Source organism: Leucopleurus acutus, assembly GCF_964270905.1.
Source record: "Leucopleurus acutus genome assembly, chromosome: 8".
NCBI classification, from domain to species: Eukaryota; Metazoa; Chordata; class Mammalia; order Artiodactyla; family Delphinidae; genus Leucopleurus; species Leucopleurus acutus.
Genome location: NC_139151.1, coordinates 60,832,643 through 60,850,789, shown reverse-complemented (window position 1 = coordinate 60,850,789; position 18,147 = coordinate 60,832,643). Strand labels below are relative to the sequence as shown.

The 18,147-nt window shown below is 44.1% G+C and overlaps 1 protein-coding gene across 4 annotated transcripts; it reads left to right on the top strand.

Moving 5' to 3' along the window:
• The first annotated feature begins 6,468 nt into the window (after positions 1-6,468).
• TRIM68 (tripartite motif containing 68) lies at positions 6,469-16,302 on the top strand. Of its 4 annotated transcripts, none has more exons than XM_082844570.1 (8): positions 6,469-6,519; positions 9,090-9,571; positions 11,198-11,293; positions 12,137-12,397; positions 12,867-12,889; positions 13,485-13,585; positions 13,778-13,918; positions 14,259-16,302. In XM_082844570.1, the coding sequence occupies exons 2-8, from the start codon at positions 9,146-9,148 to the stop codon at positions 14,420-14,422; spliced, it is 1,212 nt and encodes a 403-aa protein (XP_082700696.1). In that variant the 5' UTR covers positions 6,469-6,519; positions 9,090-9,145; the 3' UTR covers positions 14,423-16,302. The 4 variants fall into 4 exon arrangements, with proteins under 4 accessions (XP_082700696.1, XP_082700695.1, XP_082700694.1 ...); XM_082844569.1 differs by having other exon boundaries at positions 13,778-13,959; XM_082844568.1 differs by having other exon boundaries at positions 13,778-14,417.
• The last annotated feature ends 1,845 nt before the right edge of the window (positions 16,303-18,147 follow it).

Below are 18,147 nucleotides of genomic sequence, written 5' to 3'. Positions count from 1 at the left end.
AAATGATTCTTTACATTAATAACTTGTATTAAGGCAAGAAAAAGAAATATATAGCATGAGAGTTAGAAAAAAATTATATTGAGTTGGCCAAAAACTTCGTTTGGGTTTTTCCATAAACTGTTATGGAAAACCCAAACGAACTTTTTGGCCAACCAAATATAATCATTATTTGTGGATTAGTGACTGAATATGTATAAAAATCCAAAAGAATCTATTGATAAATAATTAGAATTAATAAGTACAAAGAGATTGCAAATTACAAAGTCAATATACAAAATTCCACTGTATTTCTTTATAAAATAGACATGGTTTTATTAAAACAGCATTTACAATAGGAGAGAAAAGTCATATATCTAAGAATAAATCCAGTAAAGGATATAGAGAAACTTCTACACGGAAACCAGAAGGAATCCCTAAGAGAAACTGAAGAAGATCTAAATAATGGAAGAATAAACTATGTTCTTTTATTGGAAAACTCAATAATATTAAGAATTTAATTGAAGAATTTAATTATCTCCCCTAATTTTTCTACAGATTCAATGCAATCTCATTAATATCCTAACAGGTCATTTTGTAGAACTTGATAAGTTTAATTAAAAATTTATAGTGAAATGTAAATTGCTGAAAATAACCACAACACTCTTAAAGAATTGGACCAATGTGGGAAGACTTGCTATATCAAATATCAAGACTTATTATAAAGCTATAGTAATTATGAAAGCGTGATATTGGTGTAAGGTAGAAAATTGGGCCAATGAATAGAAATGAAAGTCCATTTGCTTTATTCATTCATCAGTGGACATTTAGGTGGTTTTCATTTCTTAGCTATTGTAAATAATGCTGCTATGAATGTGGCGGTGCAGATATCTTTTTCAGATAGTATTTTATTTTCTTCAGATATATACCCAGAAGTGGTACTTCTGGATCATATGGTAATTCTATTTCTTTTTTAATCTTTGAGAAACCTCAATGCTGTTTTCCATCGTGGCTGTACTAATGTACATTCCCACTAGCAGTACACAAGAGTTTCTTTTCTTCTCATCCTGTCAACACTGATCTCTTGTCTTTTTGATAATAGCCAACCCAATAGATGTAAGGTATAATCTCATTGCATCTCCTTATGACTAGTGATGTTGAGCACCTTTTCATTACTTGTTGTCCATTTGTATATTTTCTTGGGAAAAAATGTGTTTTAAGTCCTTTGCCCAAGTTCTTTTTAATGGGATTGTTTTTGTTTTTTGCTATTGAGTAGTATGAGTTCCTTATATATTTTGGATATTACTCTCATCAGATAGATGATTTGCAAATATTTTTTCCTGTTCCATAAGTTGTCTTTTTATTTTACTGATTGTTTCTTTTGTTATTATGCCTGTTCAACTCAAACTCAAGTGATAGCAAGGAATATCTTGATCATCACTGTATCCTCAGTGCTATGATTGCACCTGATATTTCTATCTATCTATCTTGGGACCATACAAGGCTATGTAGCAAAAAGGAAGCCCATTATAAAATAATAACAAGAGGACTTCCCTGGTGGCGCAGTGGTTTAGAATCCGCCGGCTGATGCAGCGGACACAGGTTTGAGCCCTGGTCTGGGAAGATCCCACATGCTGTGGAGCAACTAAGCCCGTGCACCACGACTACTGAGCTTGCGCTCTAGAGCTCACAAGCCACAACAACTGAGCCTGCGTGACACAACTACTAAAGCCCGTGTGCCTAGATCCTGTGCTCCGTAACAAGAGAAGACACCGCAATGAGAAATGACAAGCCCATGCACCGAAACGAAGAGTAGCCTCACTCACCGCAACTAGAGAAAGCCCGCGCACAGCAACAAAGACCCAACGCAGCCAAAGAAAGAAAGAAAGAAGAAGAAGAAAAGATTCAACATTGCACTCAGGAGGGTTCTGGGAATATGGCAACACATCTTCGATTCTAATTTTGTGTGTCAAAAAATTCAAATAAAATAAAATTCAGTAAGAATCTACAATCCTGTCACACAAAAGAAAGCAAAAGTTGTTTCTAAAATTTGGGATTCCTATGAGTCTGTACAGAGTAAGGTGGAAGGCAACTAACCTACCTTGAAGGAAAGCTTTCATGAAACCATGCTGAGAGACCCTCACTTCGGAGCCTCCAGTATTTGGCCCCTGTGGAAAGAGCTCTGCCTCATGTCTCCATGGGTCTTACCTTACTTAAGAGTATGGGCTGGCCAGCTGACCTGTGCCGTTCCTTATAACCTTCCTAAGATGACGCCCAATCTAATGTTCACTGAGAAGGAGGCAGAACTCCATGAGAACCTGCATCAGCTAAGAACAGTGACTTATCAAATCATCTCTCATAACCATGAGCAAACAAAGGAAGCAAGTAATGTGGAAAATATCAGAGCTTGAAGAAAGGGAACAAATATGAGAAAACAGATCAAATGCCCAGCAGGAAACAGGGCAGAACTGGGAGAATTTAGAAAAAAAAAAAAATCCATAGCATCAGTGAGAGCTGAGAAAATCCTGTTGTGTTAAAACATGAACAGGTTGCTACTGAATAAAAGCAATGTGCAAGAAAATAAGAATTATTTGAAATAATAACAATAAAACAGAGTGTGCAAATCTTATGGGGAAATCTTGGTTGGTTCTTAACCAAGAGTGGGAAGAGATAGGAGTATTTTCTTGAATCCCTTAATCCCTAAGGTGTAAAACACAGCAACAATAACAACAACAAAACCAAATCACTGAATAGAAACAGAATATCCTTTGTCTTTCTGCACAACATTCTAGGAGAATCTCTCGAGTTGGCCATGCGCAGTTCTTTGCTTTTTCAGCAAATATACAGACTTGGGCAAGAAAAAGTAAGAGACATGGAGGGGAAAATACAGGCATTCCAGAAGGAAAGGAAGGAGGGGATGGAGCAGATGGAGTAAAATCAACAATCAAGGAAATAACTAGGAGAAAATTTCCAAAAGCCCAAAACCTGTCTTAAGATACAGCATGCTCACTCATTCATAAAATAAAAGATGTATACTTAATTTCAGATGAAATTTCTGAATTCCAATAAAAAATAAACTATCCTGTATGCATCTAGACAGATATGCCTACAAAGTAATGCCAAAATATACCAGCTAGCATGTAAGCTCCACAAAAGCATTTTTCTGTTTTGTTCACTGATATATTTCGATCACTTGAAAGAGTGCCTGTTACATAGCAGGCACTCAATAAATATTCATGGATGAATTTGCTGGCATTAAGGAATCAATCTCTACCTGAGGTCATGAAAATATTCTTTTAAATTACTTTGGGAAGTTTAATTGCTTTGACTTTTACAGTTATAGCTACAATCCATAGGTGAGTGATATGAGGTTAGGGTTCGTGTTTCATTTTTTTCCATATGGATATTTGGTGTTGCCAGTACCATTTATTAAAAATATCCTTCTTTCCTCATTGCTCTATAGTACTACCTTTGTCATAGAACAACTGGCCATATATGAACGGGTGTGCTTCTGGACTTTTTTTCCTATTCATTGGCCCAGTGGCACCCTGCACCAATATCACACTTTCATAATTACTATGATAACATGGAGAAATTATTTAAGAATTGTCTTAGCAAATAATCTGACTTGTCTTAATGTGGATGTCCCAGAAACAAACTGGAAACATGGATCTGATTTCAAGTAGCTTATCTGGGAGGTGATCCCAGGATGAAATATTAGGAGTGTTGAGAAGTGAGAAATGGAAGGAAAGGAAGTCAATAAAGTGTGTATTATCAAGCAGGTTATCACCATGGGAAGCTGGGACTCCATTCTCTGCCACTCCTCTCCCTTAGCACAGAGAGAGCTCATCCCACAGTTAGCCACTCAACTTGTTGTCCTGGTCCATCTTGGATTCAGGCAGAGGGTTGGAATCTGTAGTTAGAGTCATGGGCTATATCCAAGACAGAGCCTCACCTGGATACAGCTGTCTGCCTCTCACAGCAAACAAAGCACCCTGATGGAGGCCAGGAAGAAGAGCTGCTGTGCTTGTGCACTGCACTGATGTATCTTCAAAAGTGCTCTGTCCAGCTTTCTCCTCGGGAACACAAACCCCCACCCCCAGGAATACTAAGGTGCCCTTTTGCCAGGGCCCTTGAGAGTCAATCATAGTTATGGACAAATTGCCAAGTTACAAGTGAAAAAGATCTCCCCTTTAACTGCTTTAACTTCACAGAAGCTCCAGAGAAGTGCAATCGACCCTTGAACAACACAGGTTTGAATTGTGTGGGTCCACTTATATGCAGATGTTTTTCAATAAATATATCAGAAAATGTTTTGGAGATTTGCAACAATTTGAAAAATCTCACAGATGAACCATGTAGCCTGGAAATATTGAAAAAGTAAGAAAAAGTTAGGTATGTCATGAATGCATAAATTATATGTAGATACTAGTCTATCCTTACATAGGCATAAGGTGAGTGATATTTAATATAAAATTAATGTGTTAATTTTCTTACTGATTTACAACTTTGCTTTCAAAGAATTACATTATCATACAATATACCTGTCTGTCTCATAAATGGAGAAATTGTATATCAGCCTATCATCACATTTAAGTTGTTTTTTAAAAAATGAAAGTGTTTCCAATACTATATTATTAATATGACTATAATACTGAATGCCATAAAAATTTTATAATGATTCCTTCATTAGTGTATAGGCTAGGCTACGGTGAAACAATCATATCAATTATATAGGCTACCACAAAGCAATCATATTGCTGCTTCTTTGTTATCAATGCATGAATTATTATAACTACAAATATTAATTTCTTTTTCACATTATCTTTTCATTTTTTATGTCTAGTGTTAATAATATCTATAACATCTACAGTGTTTTGTATAAGACAATATTGATGTATGTACTGATAGACTGGTGATTCATCTTTTAAACAGAAGATGTAAAGTTATGATGTTGATATAGTACAGTATAGTAAATGCATTTTCTCTTCCTTATAATTTTCTTGCTAACGTTTTTTCTCTAGTTTACTTTATTATAAGCATATAATACAAACAAAATATGTATTAACCGACTGTTTTATGTTATTGGTAAGATTTCAGGCCAACTGTAGGCTACTAGCAGTTAAGGTTTGGGGGAGTCAAAAGTTATATGCATATTTTTGACTGTACAGGTGGCCCCTGCAATATTTAAGGGCTCACTGTACAACTAACTTGATTTTGAGTTCCTTAAACAGTCTGTGGCCTATGGTTGTAATTCCAGCATCCAGCACAAAGTGCAAAAAGTGAATGCTCAATAAATGTTTAAAGTGGCTTGTTCCGATTAATCCATTTACTACTCTGTTAGGCAGCCGTGCCTACAGATCCAGGTGAGACACAGGGTACAGCTCAGACCTCAGCTACCTCTTTTCTTCTTTTTTTGCTCATGGTCCCATTTGTTTCAGGAATTTTCTGGGCCTCACCCTTCAGAATTTCAACCATGGCCTGAGCCCTGACATTGGCATGAAGAACCAAAGAGTATCAGTCCCAACAAGAAAATCATTTGGAACTGGGCTTCAGTTGGAGGATTTCCTGGTTATTTTCCACACAGGCAGGATGTGCCTTTATTTGCTTATTCAGTAAACACTGAAGTATCAGGAAAAGGACAAGGTGCAGAGACTACAAAGAAAAACCGAAATCACTGCCTTAAGTATGACTTTGCGTGTGCACATGTCTGTGTGTTTAGGCGAGGGACGAACACCGCTCGTTTAAAATTTTTTTCCAATTTGTATAGCAGTTTCAGACGAGGAATTCCACTTCTCCGCCAGTTCCCACCATCTGCTTCTAACTCTGAAGGGGGGGATGTGGCAATAGTGATGAGAGACTGCCTGCTGAAGTACTGAAGGATAAGAGCTTGCCAAGAAAACCCAGGGTTTTTTATGAGAAACCACCATCTGCAGCCTGGAGCCAGGAGAGGTCGCTCATCTTGCAGGAAAGTGCAGAGTCCACTGCATTATCAGTGCCCAGCCCCGCACTAAATTGGGTCTCAGAATCAGACATGGCTGATCTCATAGGCTGCTGAGTTTAACGTGGAAAACTGGCAAAGGAACAGCATTAGGTCCGGGGCTACGACCCGGAAGGAACAAGGTTCGCTCTGAAGAGCCACTAGTCATCCAGAGCGTAAGCGTGAGGCGCAAGGGGTTCTTTGAGCCGAGGGCCAGCTAGGCCTCTGTTACTGCATGGCCCGAGGGGCTTCATCCAAGGGCCTCACCCCTTCGACCCGTCCTCGACTGACTCCTGGGCCCTCTTACAGCTTAAAGGTCTCTGAGTGGGGGAAGAGGCCAGAAAAACCGAAGAGAAAATACGCCGTCCGGCCAAGAGGTGTGCGGGGCCCTGTCCCCTCCTCCGATTGGCTAGGGGTGTCCTGTTCCCTGTCTGTGATTGGCTGCTCCCACAAAGATGCCGCCGGCGAGCTCATTGGCTCCGGCCCTGTGGGCGGGGCCTCGGAATCCTGCAGGAGAAACCAAGGAGCTGGGTGCTGCTGAGGCCTAGGTCTCCGAGCCGGCGGTAAGTGCCGGGCTGGCTGGGCCAGCCGGTTCGGAAGCTGCGGACACTCGGCCGTGGGAACCAAGCGGGCGTCTCCACGTTTGGTTTCAGCCTCGGGGCGCTACTCCCGGCTGAGAAGGGAGGTGGGTAGACAGTTGTGCCTCTTCAGAGGTCCTGCAGGCCGTCAGCCTCACTCTGCCCCCACCCGCCCGGGACCCTCGGGCCCTGCCCGGCGTCCTGTGGCCCGGAGGTTACCCTCCCCCTCTCTCCTCCCGAACCCCGGAGGTCACCGCCTCTTCACTTCCCACTTTGGCCCCTCCTCTCGAGTCTCTTCCCGGCTTCGCCCCCCCCACCCCCCGCAAATGTCATTCCTAGAAGGCTTCCCACTGTGCCAAATGCACGGTTGAAGCAATTAAATGTTTAATAATTAAAGTTTTGTCAAAGTAATCTGTGTATCATGAAAACAAAACAATAAGGCAATAGATGCCCGCCCCTAAATCCTCTTTTGCAGAGGCCACTACATTTAACTTGTTCATGTTTAGAGCTTTTCATGACCCTACTAAATCTAAATAATGTGCTTCCATCGCATTTCTTGATTAATCATTTTGATATTTCTTTACCTCACTTCCCTTCTCCACCATCTTCTCAGTTTTTCAGTAGCTATTTTCAATTCTTTGTTAATCTCTGTAGCTTTAAATCATAGATATGAGCCTCTGTTGTGTCAGCCTTAGGTAGTAGTTCTTGGGGCCCCTCCGTGGTGGTAGATGAGGATATTGACATTTCTTCCATATCCAGCCTACTATCAGCTAGACCTTAACATTTACATTTAATACTCGTGTATTCGAAAATATTTGAGCACTGTTTCTGGCCTTAGGGATATGGTCGTGAACAAAATAGAGTATGTCAGTATCCTCATGAAACTTCTACTGTGGGAAGTAAGACAATAAACACATGTGTCAAATGACATTAAGAGCAGGAATTTGGAGAAGTCATTTCAAGCTGGGAGGACAGCAGGAATCCAAGTGGGTGGAATGAATGGACATGGGGTCTGCGAGAAAATGTGGAAGTTCCTCCTTTTGCTTGACTGGGCTGTTTCAGGGTGAAGAGAGAGCTTCTTGTTGGACTGAGGGCTGGGGAACCAGGATAGGCTCTTCAGTAGGTTAGTGATTTAGTAAAACAAGGTTTTAGGATATTGGCCCTACAGTTTGGTAGTGACAGTGGGAGGAGGAAAAGTAAGAGACAGGGAGGCCAGTGAGAAGGCAGGACCTGCTGATGGCCTGTAACAGACAGTTCTGCAAAATCTACTTACTGCCCCACTTCCTTCAGGAAACCTCACAGGACTACCATTAAACCACAGTGATTTCTCTCTCCTCTTGAATTTTTATTATACTTTGCAGCTGGAGAGGTTAAGTACTTTGCCCAAGATAGAATGGCAGAGCCCAGGACCAAGCATCTGTTAAATGAGGGGAGGGTAGAATAATGGTTTCTACTTAGGGTTTTGAAATACATTGAGCCAATCCATGTAAAATGCTCAGAAGAGTGCCTGGCGTATAGTGTACTCAAGGAGTGCTTGCTTTTATTATTAATGTATAATATGCTCTCAACTCCCTAACTTAATTATAAAAGCATTTTGGGTTTTAGAACTGTTTTCTGTGTCTAGCTCATTTATTCCTTCAGCAAATGTTTATTCAGCAATAACTGCATGACAGGCACTTTTTAGATCCTAAGGATACAATGATGACTAAGACCATCAGGGCTTTTCCCTTTATAGACTAACTGGTAACACAGACTTGCATGGTGAACAAATAAACATTGTCAACTGTACCAAGAGCCTGCCATTGGTCATTCAAGTTCTGTGCCCACATATGGCCCTAGCAGAAATCTCAGGTTTCTTGCTGGAGTAGTGGATTCATCAATATGGGTTTAATTATCATCAGATGACCTTTGTTTTTATCTTCCAAGGGCTGTTTGTCCATATCTGCTTCTAATGTATCACTGAGGAGGGTGTCTTGGCATCTTAGCGGTTGTTAGTGCTGGAGAAGTGGGAGAGATTTACAGGAGGTGGGGAGAGTTGCTGGTTCCCTTAAACCTTACACTTCAGTGTGCAACACAGGAAAACAAATTGAGCATATAGGCCATGGGCTTCTGGCATATTACCTTTTCTGCACCTTGACGTACATAAATATACATGGAAACATCCTAGAGAGTGAGGAAGGTGGGTATTTCTGGCCTTATTTTGGAGAGTGAAACCACACGAAGTTCAAGAGAAACAGTGCTGATTTTGAGAGCACTATGGAGGTGGAGTGAGAATGGGCTGGCGAGCGAACCCACGGGAGGGTCAGAGATGACCAGGTGAATGGGAACTGAGAATTCCCAGCATCCCAACATTCAGGCATCCCCAGATGTCCCTTCCGTGGCGTGAGAAACGTGACCCAGTGGATTCAGTTGGGAAGGCCGGAGCTTATTAAACAGGGTTCATAAAGGATCCAAAAGAGGAAGTTATTTTTTTCAGTCACTACTTATCCCTTTTACCTATCCCTCTGCTCTTCTGCTCTTTTATCCCTTATTTGGGTTTCTTTCCTTCTTCTCAGCCTTCAGTGGCTCTGCCTGGTTTTATTCATATTCTGAGGAGGGTGTGACAGGAGCCATGGATCCTGCAGCATTGGTGGAAGCCGTTGTAGAAGAAGTGGCCTGTCCTATCTGCATGACCTTCCTGAAAGAGCCCGTGAGCATCGACTGTGGCCACAGCTTCTGCCACAACTGTCTCTCTGGACTCTGGGAGGTCCCAGGAGAATCCCAGAACTGGGGTTACTCGTGTCCCCTCTGCCGGGCTCCCGTCCAGCCAAGGAACCTGCGGCCTAATTGGCAGCTGGCCAACGTTGTAGAAAAAGTCCGACGGCTAGGGCTGCATCCAGGAATGGGGCTGAAGGGCGACGTGTGCGAGACCCACGAGGAGCAGCTAAAGATGTTCTGCAAAGAGGATGGCCTGATCGTGTGCGAGGCCTGTGGCCGGTCCCCCGAGCACGAGGCCCACAGTGTCGTGCCCATGGAGGATGTCGCCTGGGATTATAAGGTGGGAGATTAAGGCCAGCTCCCCCCAGTCTCTCCCCTGCCCTTCACTTGGCTATCTCTAGATCAAGACCTTGACCAGGGACCCCAGAGACAAAATGAGAGCTGACTCCTTTGGCTTCTCACACCCCCAGATCCCGGGGACCTGTGAGCTGTACCTCTCCTTACGTTTGTGACTTCCTTTGACTTCCTTCTTTCCCACTTCCACACCTCACCCCAGTCCCAACAGGTTTAATGCCTAACCCAAACTTGCTTTCCTTACTAAGAATTTGAGGGAGACCATTTTGGTCTAGTTGGGGTTCTGGGCACCTTGGATGAGGTGGTCAAGTCTGTACCTATCAGAACGTGCAAACTCCTCCTAGCAATGCCACAGATAATCATTGAACATCAGGTGAGTCACTTTATACTCCTCATTTTATAGACAATACAAAGGCTTAGAAATTTGAGATCATGATCATTGGTTTTAGAGCTAGAAGGGACCGTGGCTGAGTCATTTAGGATTGAGTGAGATTGTCTAATCTAATGTTGTAGGGACCCTTCTGACTTAAGTTAATTAAAGGAAGATCAAAGGCCTTCTTACTCTTCAGCCACTGTTCTTTCTCTTCTCCTTACCTTCTATTTATTGGGGGCAATAGGGGGAGCCATCTCTGACACCCACTGCTCCTTTTTTATAGCTGTCCTATCAACTTCTAACTTCTTACATTTTCCTTAGATGTCCATGCTGACATATCTTTATTGGAATCAATATCCCAATGATTCTGTGATCCATTGATCCTGTACTGGTCTTAATTCTCTTTCTTGAAGTTGAGATTAGAAGGTAAAATTGTAAGATGAATCCCCTGAATTAGCTGAATTGATGAATCCCCTGAATTGGCCCTATGCAAAAAGAATTTCTGAAAAATTAGAAGTATTTATTTATTTTGTTTTGCAAGTATTAGAATAGGGAGGCAGTATACCATAGGCATAAGAGTTAAAGAGCTGGGTTAAATCCCAGCCCAACCATTTACTAGATGAGTGACTTTGCGTAGGTCACTCTCTAAGCCTCAGTTTTGTTGGTACATCTTTAATAAAATGGTCCATATTATTATGAGATTACTTTATGCTTCCCAGTAGTCATCTCTTGCATTAGAGTCTAGGATGGTACTTCTTATCTTTAGGGTGCATATGAACCACACAAGGGTCTTGCTAAAATTCAGGAGGTCTGGGGTGAAGCCCAAGATCGTGCATTGCTAACAAGCTCCCAGGTGATGTTGATGCTGCTGACACACGTGGACCACACTTTGAATAACAAGGTTTAGGAGGCTGTAGGATAACAAAGCAGATAAGGATAAAAAGAGGCATGGATAGGAAAAGTCCGAGATAGTTTTCTGGCCAGGTTGGAAATGGACCTTTTCTTCTGCTTTACAGAAACTTAGAGACTGTGGGAGTTGAAATGATTCTCAGATTGAGAGACCTTGGATGTAATCTGGGCAGGAATCTGCTCCCTCTGTGGTGTTCCCTTTTCTCCCAGCATGCATTCTGGCCCACCGCCTGAGGGATGCTTGTTTTCCCATCACCTACCAATGCTAGGAAGCCTGGCTATCCACCCAGGCTGCCCGAGGTGTCCTCATGAGGTTTTTGTCTCTTTCAGTGGAAACTCCATGAGGCTTTGGAACATCTGAGGAAAGAGCAAGAAGAGGCCTGGAAGCTGGAAGTTGGTGAGAGGAAACGAACTGCAAACTGGAAGGCAAGTTGCCCCCTGGGGAAAGGAGTCTATGTGGTCCTTGTGTTGTCCTGAAGCTGGCCCATGGTACCTTCCTCATCTCTGTGAGGCAGAATGTGGGGTTTGAGGTCAGAGAGCCTGGGGTCCTCATGCCCGCTTTCTCTACTAGGTGTGTGGCCTTCAGCTGGCCTTGGGACCACTCACTTCCAGTTTCTTGAATGTGATGTAGAGATAACTTCTGGGCTCTCCTCATATGTGAGAAAGGAAAAGTACACACCTCACATATGCTTTAGCTCACAGAGGTAAGACTTGTATAATGCTTAGTAAAGCATAGTTTCTGTTTCTCTTTCCTCAGCTAAAGCATATTTACTAAAAGTTAAGTTATTAAAATAGTGGAAAATCACTTCAGAAATAAACCCAAGGCCCACAACTATCAAACTATCAGAACTTGTGATCGACGGAAGGTAACACTGAATCAGTCTAAAACAGCATATAGAATTGATACAATACCAGTAAGAAGCAAAATCATCTGACAGTGTAGTTGTTACACTGCCTGGTCATTATTCTGAAAATAGAATATATTATTCTGAAAATGGAAAATAGTCTGGAATATATAGTGCAAAGGTAATATCCTGGGCCCTCCTGGGGTCAACAAGAGTTAGTAATAGGGACTGAGGAGCATGTACTGGAGCTGTGGGAACAGGAAGTTAGGAAAAATCATATCCTTTGTGCCTCTACAGTGCCTGGCACACAGTTGGTACCAGGACATTCCAGAGTGCGTGTGTGTGTGCACATACCAGCGTCCTCAATCCTGGGTGGCCCTTACACGACCAGTATCCGTGCTGATTTCTGATCTTGGCTTTACAGATACAGGTGGAAACCCGAAAGCAGAGCATCATATGGGAGTTTGAGAAGTACCGGCGATTACTAAAGAAAAAACAGCCACCAGGTCGGCGGCTGGAAGTAGAGGCCGCCGCCGCTCTGGCCAGCCTGGAGCAGGAGGAAGGGGAGACCACGCAGAAACTGGGGGTGAGTCACAACGCACTCATCCAGCAGAGCCGGGTCCTGTGGAGGATGATCGCAGAGCTGGAAGAAAGGTCTCAGAGGCCTGTCCGCTGGATGCTGCAGGTGAGGGGCAGGCTTTCCTGGGAAGTCTGAGAAAGAGCTGAGGGTGGCCTGGGACTGTAGGAGGGGGGGGACCTTGTCTTCAGTGGGACCTGTCAGCACTCAGCACTCAGCCTACCAGATATGGATTCCGCTGAGTGCTAATGCCAGCTGTTCCCCTACCCCTGGTTGGGTGGATGACCTCGTGGCCTCCTAGAGGGACATTGTCTAGGTGGCCCTCACATCATACCTGTCCGTCCCTCTGGCCAGAGAGTTGAGATGGAGCCCGAAGTTGGCCAGTGAAGCCAGGGCTCAGCCTGCCCTGCCTGCCTCCTGTAGGCTTCTCCCCCGCTCCCTCTACACGCCTTCTCTCCAGCTTTGCTCTCTGCCTTCCCCTTCCCTCGGAGAAACTCCCTCCTACAGCTCTGTGTCTGTCTGGTCCCTCCAAGGAATGGGGCATACTCATGTGCTGCATATCTTTTTCTCCTTCTAGGGTATTCAGGAAGTCTTAAACAGGTATGTTTCCATCTCTGGAGCCCCTCGACAGCCCTGTAAGAGAAAGTGGGTCCTGGCCAGAGCCAGAAGTGGGGAAGGAACGTAGACCAAGTACCTACAGAAAAGTGGGTGCTGGTCCGTAATCTTCTGCCCCTTCCATTGTATTGGCTAAGGAAGCTTTCAGCATCTTTCTTTTTTCTTCTTTGTGCTTGGCCAAATTCATTTCAAGCATTACCAATAAGAGTTTCAGGTAGAGCTGTAAAATGTATGGTTTCAAGTAGATGGCCCCAGGAGGGGAGAAGACTGCAGCTGTCTCCAGTAGCATCGGTGCTCTGAGTCTGCATATGGGCCCTTCTCCTCTGCAGTACACCTCTTCCTCTCCCAATGTCAGATTCACACCTAACCCTTCCCATGGCCTAGGTATGTGAATATTCTCTCTGTGCCACAAGCCGTTCAGCTCAGTCAAATAATCATCACATCTCTGCTCTGCCTGGTATTGCTGGGGAGGGGCACCTCGCTGACCCCGTCCCTGGCCAAGCCCCCTTCCCTGTACTAAGGGAAGACCCGTGTGGCAGAGCCAGGGCTTCTGGCCCCAAGGCCTACCCCTCTCTATCAGGAGCAAGTCTTGGAGCCTGCAGAGACCAGAACCAGTCTCGCTGGAGCTGAAGACGGACTGCCGTGTGCTGGGGCTCAGAGAGATCCTGAAGACGTATGCAGGTAATGAACGCTCGGCGGGATTGTGATGAGCGGGGGGCGGGACCCCTCCCGGAGAAATGCAATGGCTCAGTGCCCTCTGGATGCCCGTCGCCCACCCGCCACTGAGGAAATCGCTGGCTGCATCTATCACAGAGACCTCGCCCAGGCCCCCTCGCTCTGTGTCAGGGTACCAACCAGGATCTTTTTCCCTAGCGGATGTGCGGCTGGATCCAGACACTGCTTATTCTCGCCTCATCGTGTCTGAGGACAGAAAATGCGTGCGCTATGGAGACACCAAGCAGAAGCTGCCCGACAATCCTGAGAGATTTTACCGCTACAATATCGTCCTGGGCAGTCAGTGCATCTCCTCGGGTCGGCACTACTGGGAGGTGGAGGTGGGAGACAGGTCTGAATGGGGCCTGGGAGTGTGTAAGGAAAATGTAGACCGGAAGGAGGTGGTCTATTTATCCCCCCACTACGGATTCTGGGTGATCAGGCTGAGGAAGGGCGATGAGTACCGGGCAGGCACCGACGAATACCCACTCCTGTCCTTGCCCGTCCCTCCCCGCCGGGTGGGAGTCTTCCTGGATTACGAGGCCCATGATATCTCCTTCTACAACGTGACTGACAGCGGCTCCCACATTTTCACTTTCCCCCACTATCCCTTCCCTGGGCGCCTCCTGCCCTATTTCAGTCCTTGCTACAGCATCGGAGCCAACAACACCGCTCCCCTGGCCATCTGCTCCCTGGACGGGGACGACTAAGAGAGCCACCATTTTACCCAGAGGCCTTGGAATGTCGCCTGGCCCGCAGGGGTCTTGGAGGACCCTGCCCCTGATGAGTGTCCCCTGGAACTGAGCTGAGCCTGGAACGCAGGGATTCCTCTGCCTGACCCAGTGGTGTGTCACTACTGGGCCAGTCTCCCACTAAACCACTCATGTTAAGAAGCTGAGGCTCGGCAAAAGGAGCATCGCACCCCCGCGGGAAGTATGACAAGGCTTTTGGTGAGGATCACAGCGGCGCTAAGGACCAGGATAGTGCTTTCTGCAGGTCACGCCCCTCTTCCCCATCCCTGTCAGTGCCATAATTCAGTGAGGGTGATGAATTAGATCCGATCTTCAGGAAACCCATTGGGTCAGGTTTACCGACAAGCCAGAAGAATACTGTCCGTGTCCAGAGCTGGTTGCTGTGCTGATAGCAGCAGGAGGATGCTTCACCTGAGGTGTACTGAGGTGCCTCTGAGCACCCATATTTCACCCCAACTCTCTGACCTCCCAGCTAGAGAAATGCATCACCAATTGCCCAGACTGCCCCAGTGGCCATCTCCTCTCTGAGCACAAGCTGGGCAAGTCACTAATCTCAGACTGTAATGAGACCTGTGTCCTGGTCCTGCCCTTTTCTCTAAATGTCAGAATCGGAAAACCTGTGCGCCTTGTTTCTATTTTCACTTCATGGATGAAGAGACTGAAATGGCCTTAGTGCAGTCAGTTATTTCTAACAAAGCTGATGGAAAGAAGAGTGTATAGATTATAAAGTATTTCTCACATTCAAATGAAACCAGACTGACAAACTCACTTCTCAGGTCACATGTCTGCATATCATTCATTACATTCAGGTCTGAAACACCCCAATGTTTGAAAGATTTTAAGTGTCCTCAATGGGAAAATGGGTATAGTAACTGCATACTCTCCTACCTCGCAGGATTGTTGTGAAGATCTCAGTTCCATCCCGTACTTTTGTTCCTTTCTCAGGGACAGGGAAGGCAAGCCATGGATTTTGCCTGTGGTGGCAACCTTCCCATCTCACCTTTTTACAGCATCTTTGCAGCACTGCCTTAGCTTCTTAGGGCCTCTCCTGACAGTCCTGTCCTTTTAGACCAAAAGATACCCATGCCCTGGCCAACTCCGGGCCACGGTAATATATTGAGCATCTATTATATGTGTTTGTCTTTGGGTTAGAACAGGGACTGTGACATCAGGGTAGAGAATGGAAATAATACAAAGACAAATGTAAAACAAATACACTGAAAGGAAGGCTCACCCACAAGCTCTTTGGGCTAAAGTTTGGATCTTTGTTTGTCACCAAGGGAATCTTCATGGTTCTGGTAAATATTCTGCCTTTCTCTTCCCTAAATCTGTGACAGAAGGAATAAAGCAGGAGGGAGGTGTGGGGAGGAAGAATAGGACTAGGCAGAAAAAGCCATATATGATAATGAAAGGGAATTAAGACTGTATATCCGGGCTATTGGCCCTTCAGAGTGATTGTTGTGTGTGACGAAAATAATTCATTACCGGTCTTAAAAGTGTGATGTGGGAATGATTGTGCTGGAAACAAACTGTAAAGCAAGCATATGAGAACTATGGGTTTTGCCTGTTGTGAGGGGCTACAATATATACATTATGTATTGTCACTGTGATCCTGTGTAACACAACCTCTGATGTAGTCTAAGCTTGAAAGTAGTGACTGTTGAGTTAGGATTGGGCAGCAAAGTAGATACTAGGTTAGGTACAGGCAGAAGCAAAATCATTCCTGTAATAAAGAATAGCAAAAATTGTCTTTCTACCTTAATTGTGTTGTTGTTCACATATGAAGGAGGTGAAACAGGCCAAAGTGGAGAAATAAACTCATTCCTCCCACCATGCTTCCAAGTTGCTCCTTGAGCATTAGCAGTAGAAGGGGAGAACTTGCTATCATCCACCTGGAGGGAAATGAACTGGTAAGTCACAGACCTGGTATTGGCCAAGGGTTGAACAGACCTACATTAGAGGCACCATATATCTTTGTGTGTGTAGGGGAGCAGGGCAGGGCACGGGGACTCCCTGGGGAAGTGTGTATAGACTTGAGAAATAGATCTTTAGGAAGTGCTTCCAGCTATGTCCATGGAAACTTAACAGAGAGTCTAGGAACTGCATCAGTGTTCTTTTCTGTGGTTTTATGAGGCCAAATCTTGGAAGGTTCCTAAAAAAGAGAATTATTAGGTGATAAATTCATTCAAACCTAGAATGAATTAAGGAGTGGAATGGCATTATTTGTAATGTGCTCTTTGGGTTTTTGTTTTTGTTTTTACATTTATAAGCTGATTTGGGTGCTGTGATTACTTGTTAAAAGAATTACAAGGTTAAATATATTATGTGTTATCATAATGTCTGATTTTTAAGACCAGGCAAAAAGATAAAAGGTCTTAAGTGTATGAAAATCCTTTTCTCTAGGGTAGTTGCTTACACTTCCTTTCTAAGAACAAGAACCTTATTTGTCTGCTTCACCATTGTAGCCCAAGTCTAGCATTGTGTGTGTGTGTGTGTGTGCATGTCTAAATATTTAAGTGAGGGAACTTTCATTCATATACCTAGAATCAAAACGAAAATAAGATCTTCTTGCCTCATAGGGGCATGAAAGACTGGATGTTATTTAATTACAGTCCTGTTCAGAAACTGATTTGATGGCTAATTACAAAAGTGGTCCTGAAGGGGACAAGGCAGGTAGCCATGTGGAGGGCAGAGTGCCTGCACCGCTCCCTGGAATGCCTAGGGTTGTACTTCCAACTTGGTGTGATAATTCACTACAAGGCAGGGGTGAACTTTGCCCATCCTTGTTTTGCTGGCAAAGAAACCAAGGGGTGCAATGCCTGAGCCTTGAGGGGGAAGGCTATTCAAAGGGTAAAATGCTTGGGTCCTGCGAAAGGTGGATACAGCGGGCAAACCTTGGGGAAGCAACTCCCCACAGGAAATCCAATCTCTCTTTTTTTCCAAGCAGGATTGGCTGTAATCTCAAGAATCCTAACGCAGAGTCTACTGTTGCTCCCAGGCTCTAGTTAAATGAGCACACGTTGCTTCACGTGCTGGGCAGGGGTCGTATCTGAATATATTGGGAGAAGCGCAGGTTTTTCTGTTTGGGTCAGCCATGGCAGAGAACCAGTCCATTTCGGGAAGTATGAAGTTCAATATTTGAGTACCAACGGTGGGTCTCAGCTAGTTTCAGTGAGCACTGGCGTGAATGAAACACAAAGCTGGCAGGGCAGGCTTCTGATTGAAATGCCGAAAAGAAATTTCTGTTTTGAATGCAGGCTGGACTATCCCTTTGTCACTTTCCATCAGATGCTTTAATGCGTCTAATAACTCGTTGATTAAATGGGCATAGCCAAATCATTGGGTTGCTTGTAGAGAAAGAATAGTGTGACTAAATGGAAATCTTATCAAATACGCTTAACCATCTCACGATCTTGATTTGGTTTTATGTTATGGGGTTGCAAGGGAAGGAGAGTTTCTTTTTTCTACTCTTTGGGAACTCAATGCATTGTTATCTGATTTTGAGAGGTTGATTCCTACTTCTCTGATATTCAGAAATAGAATACATTCTAGGTAGGTAAATATCAATATTAGCAAAGAGTATGGATGCTAAGTTGTTAAGCATGAGATCCCTCTGGAACAGTTACTACATGAATGCTGATCTATGCAGGAATACAGTTTCAATAGTGCCTAGGGCTACCCTTTAAAATTATGGAATTAGAAATTTACTGGGTATATATATATATATATATATATATATATTTTTTTTTTTTTTTTTTGGTGGTACGCGGGCCTCTC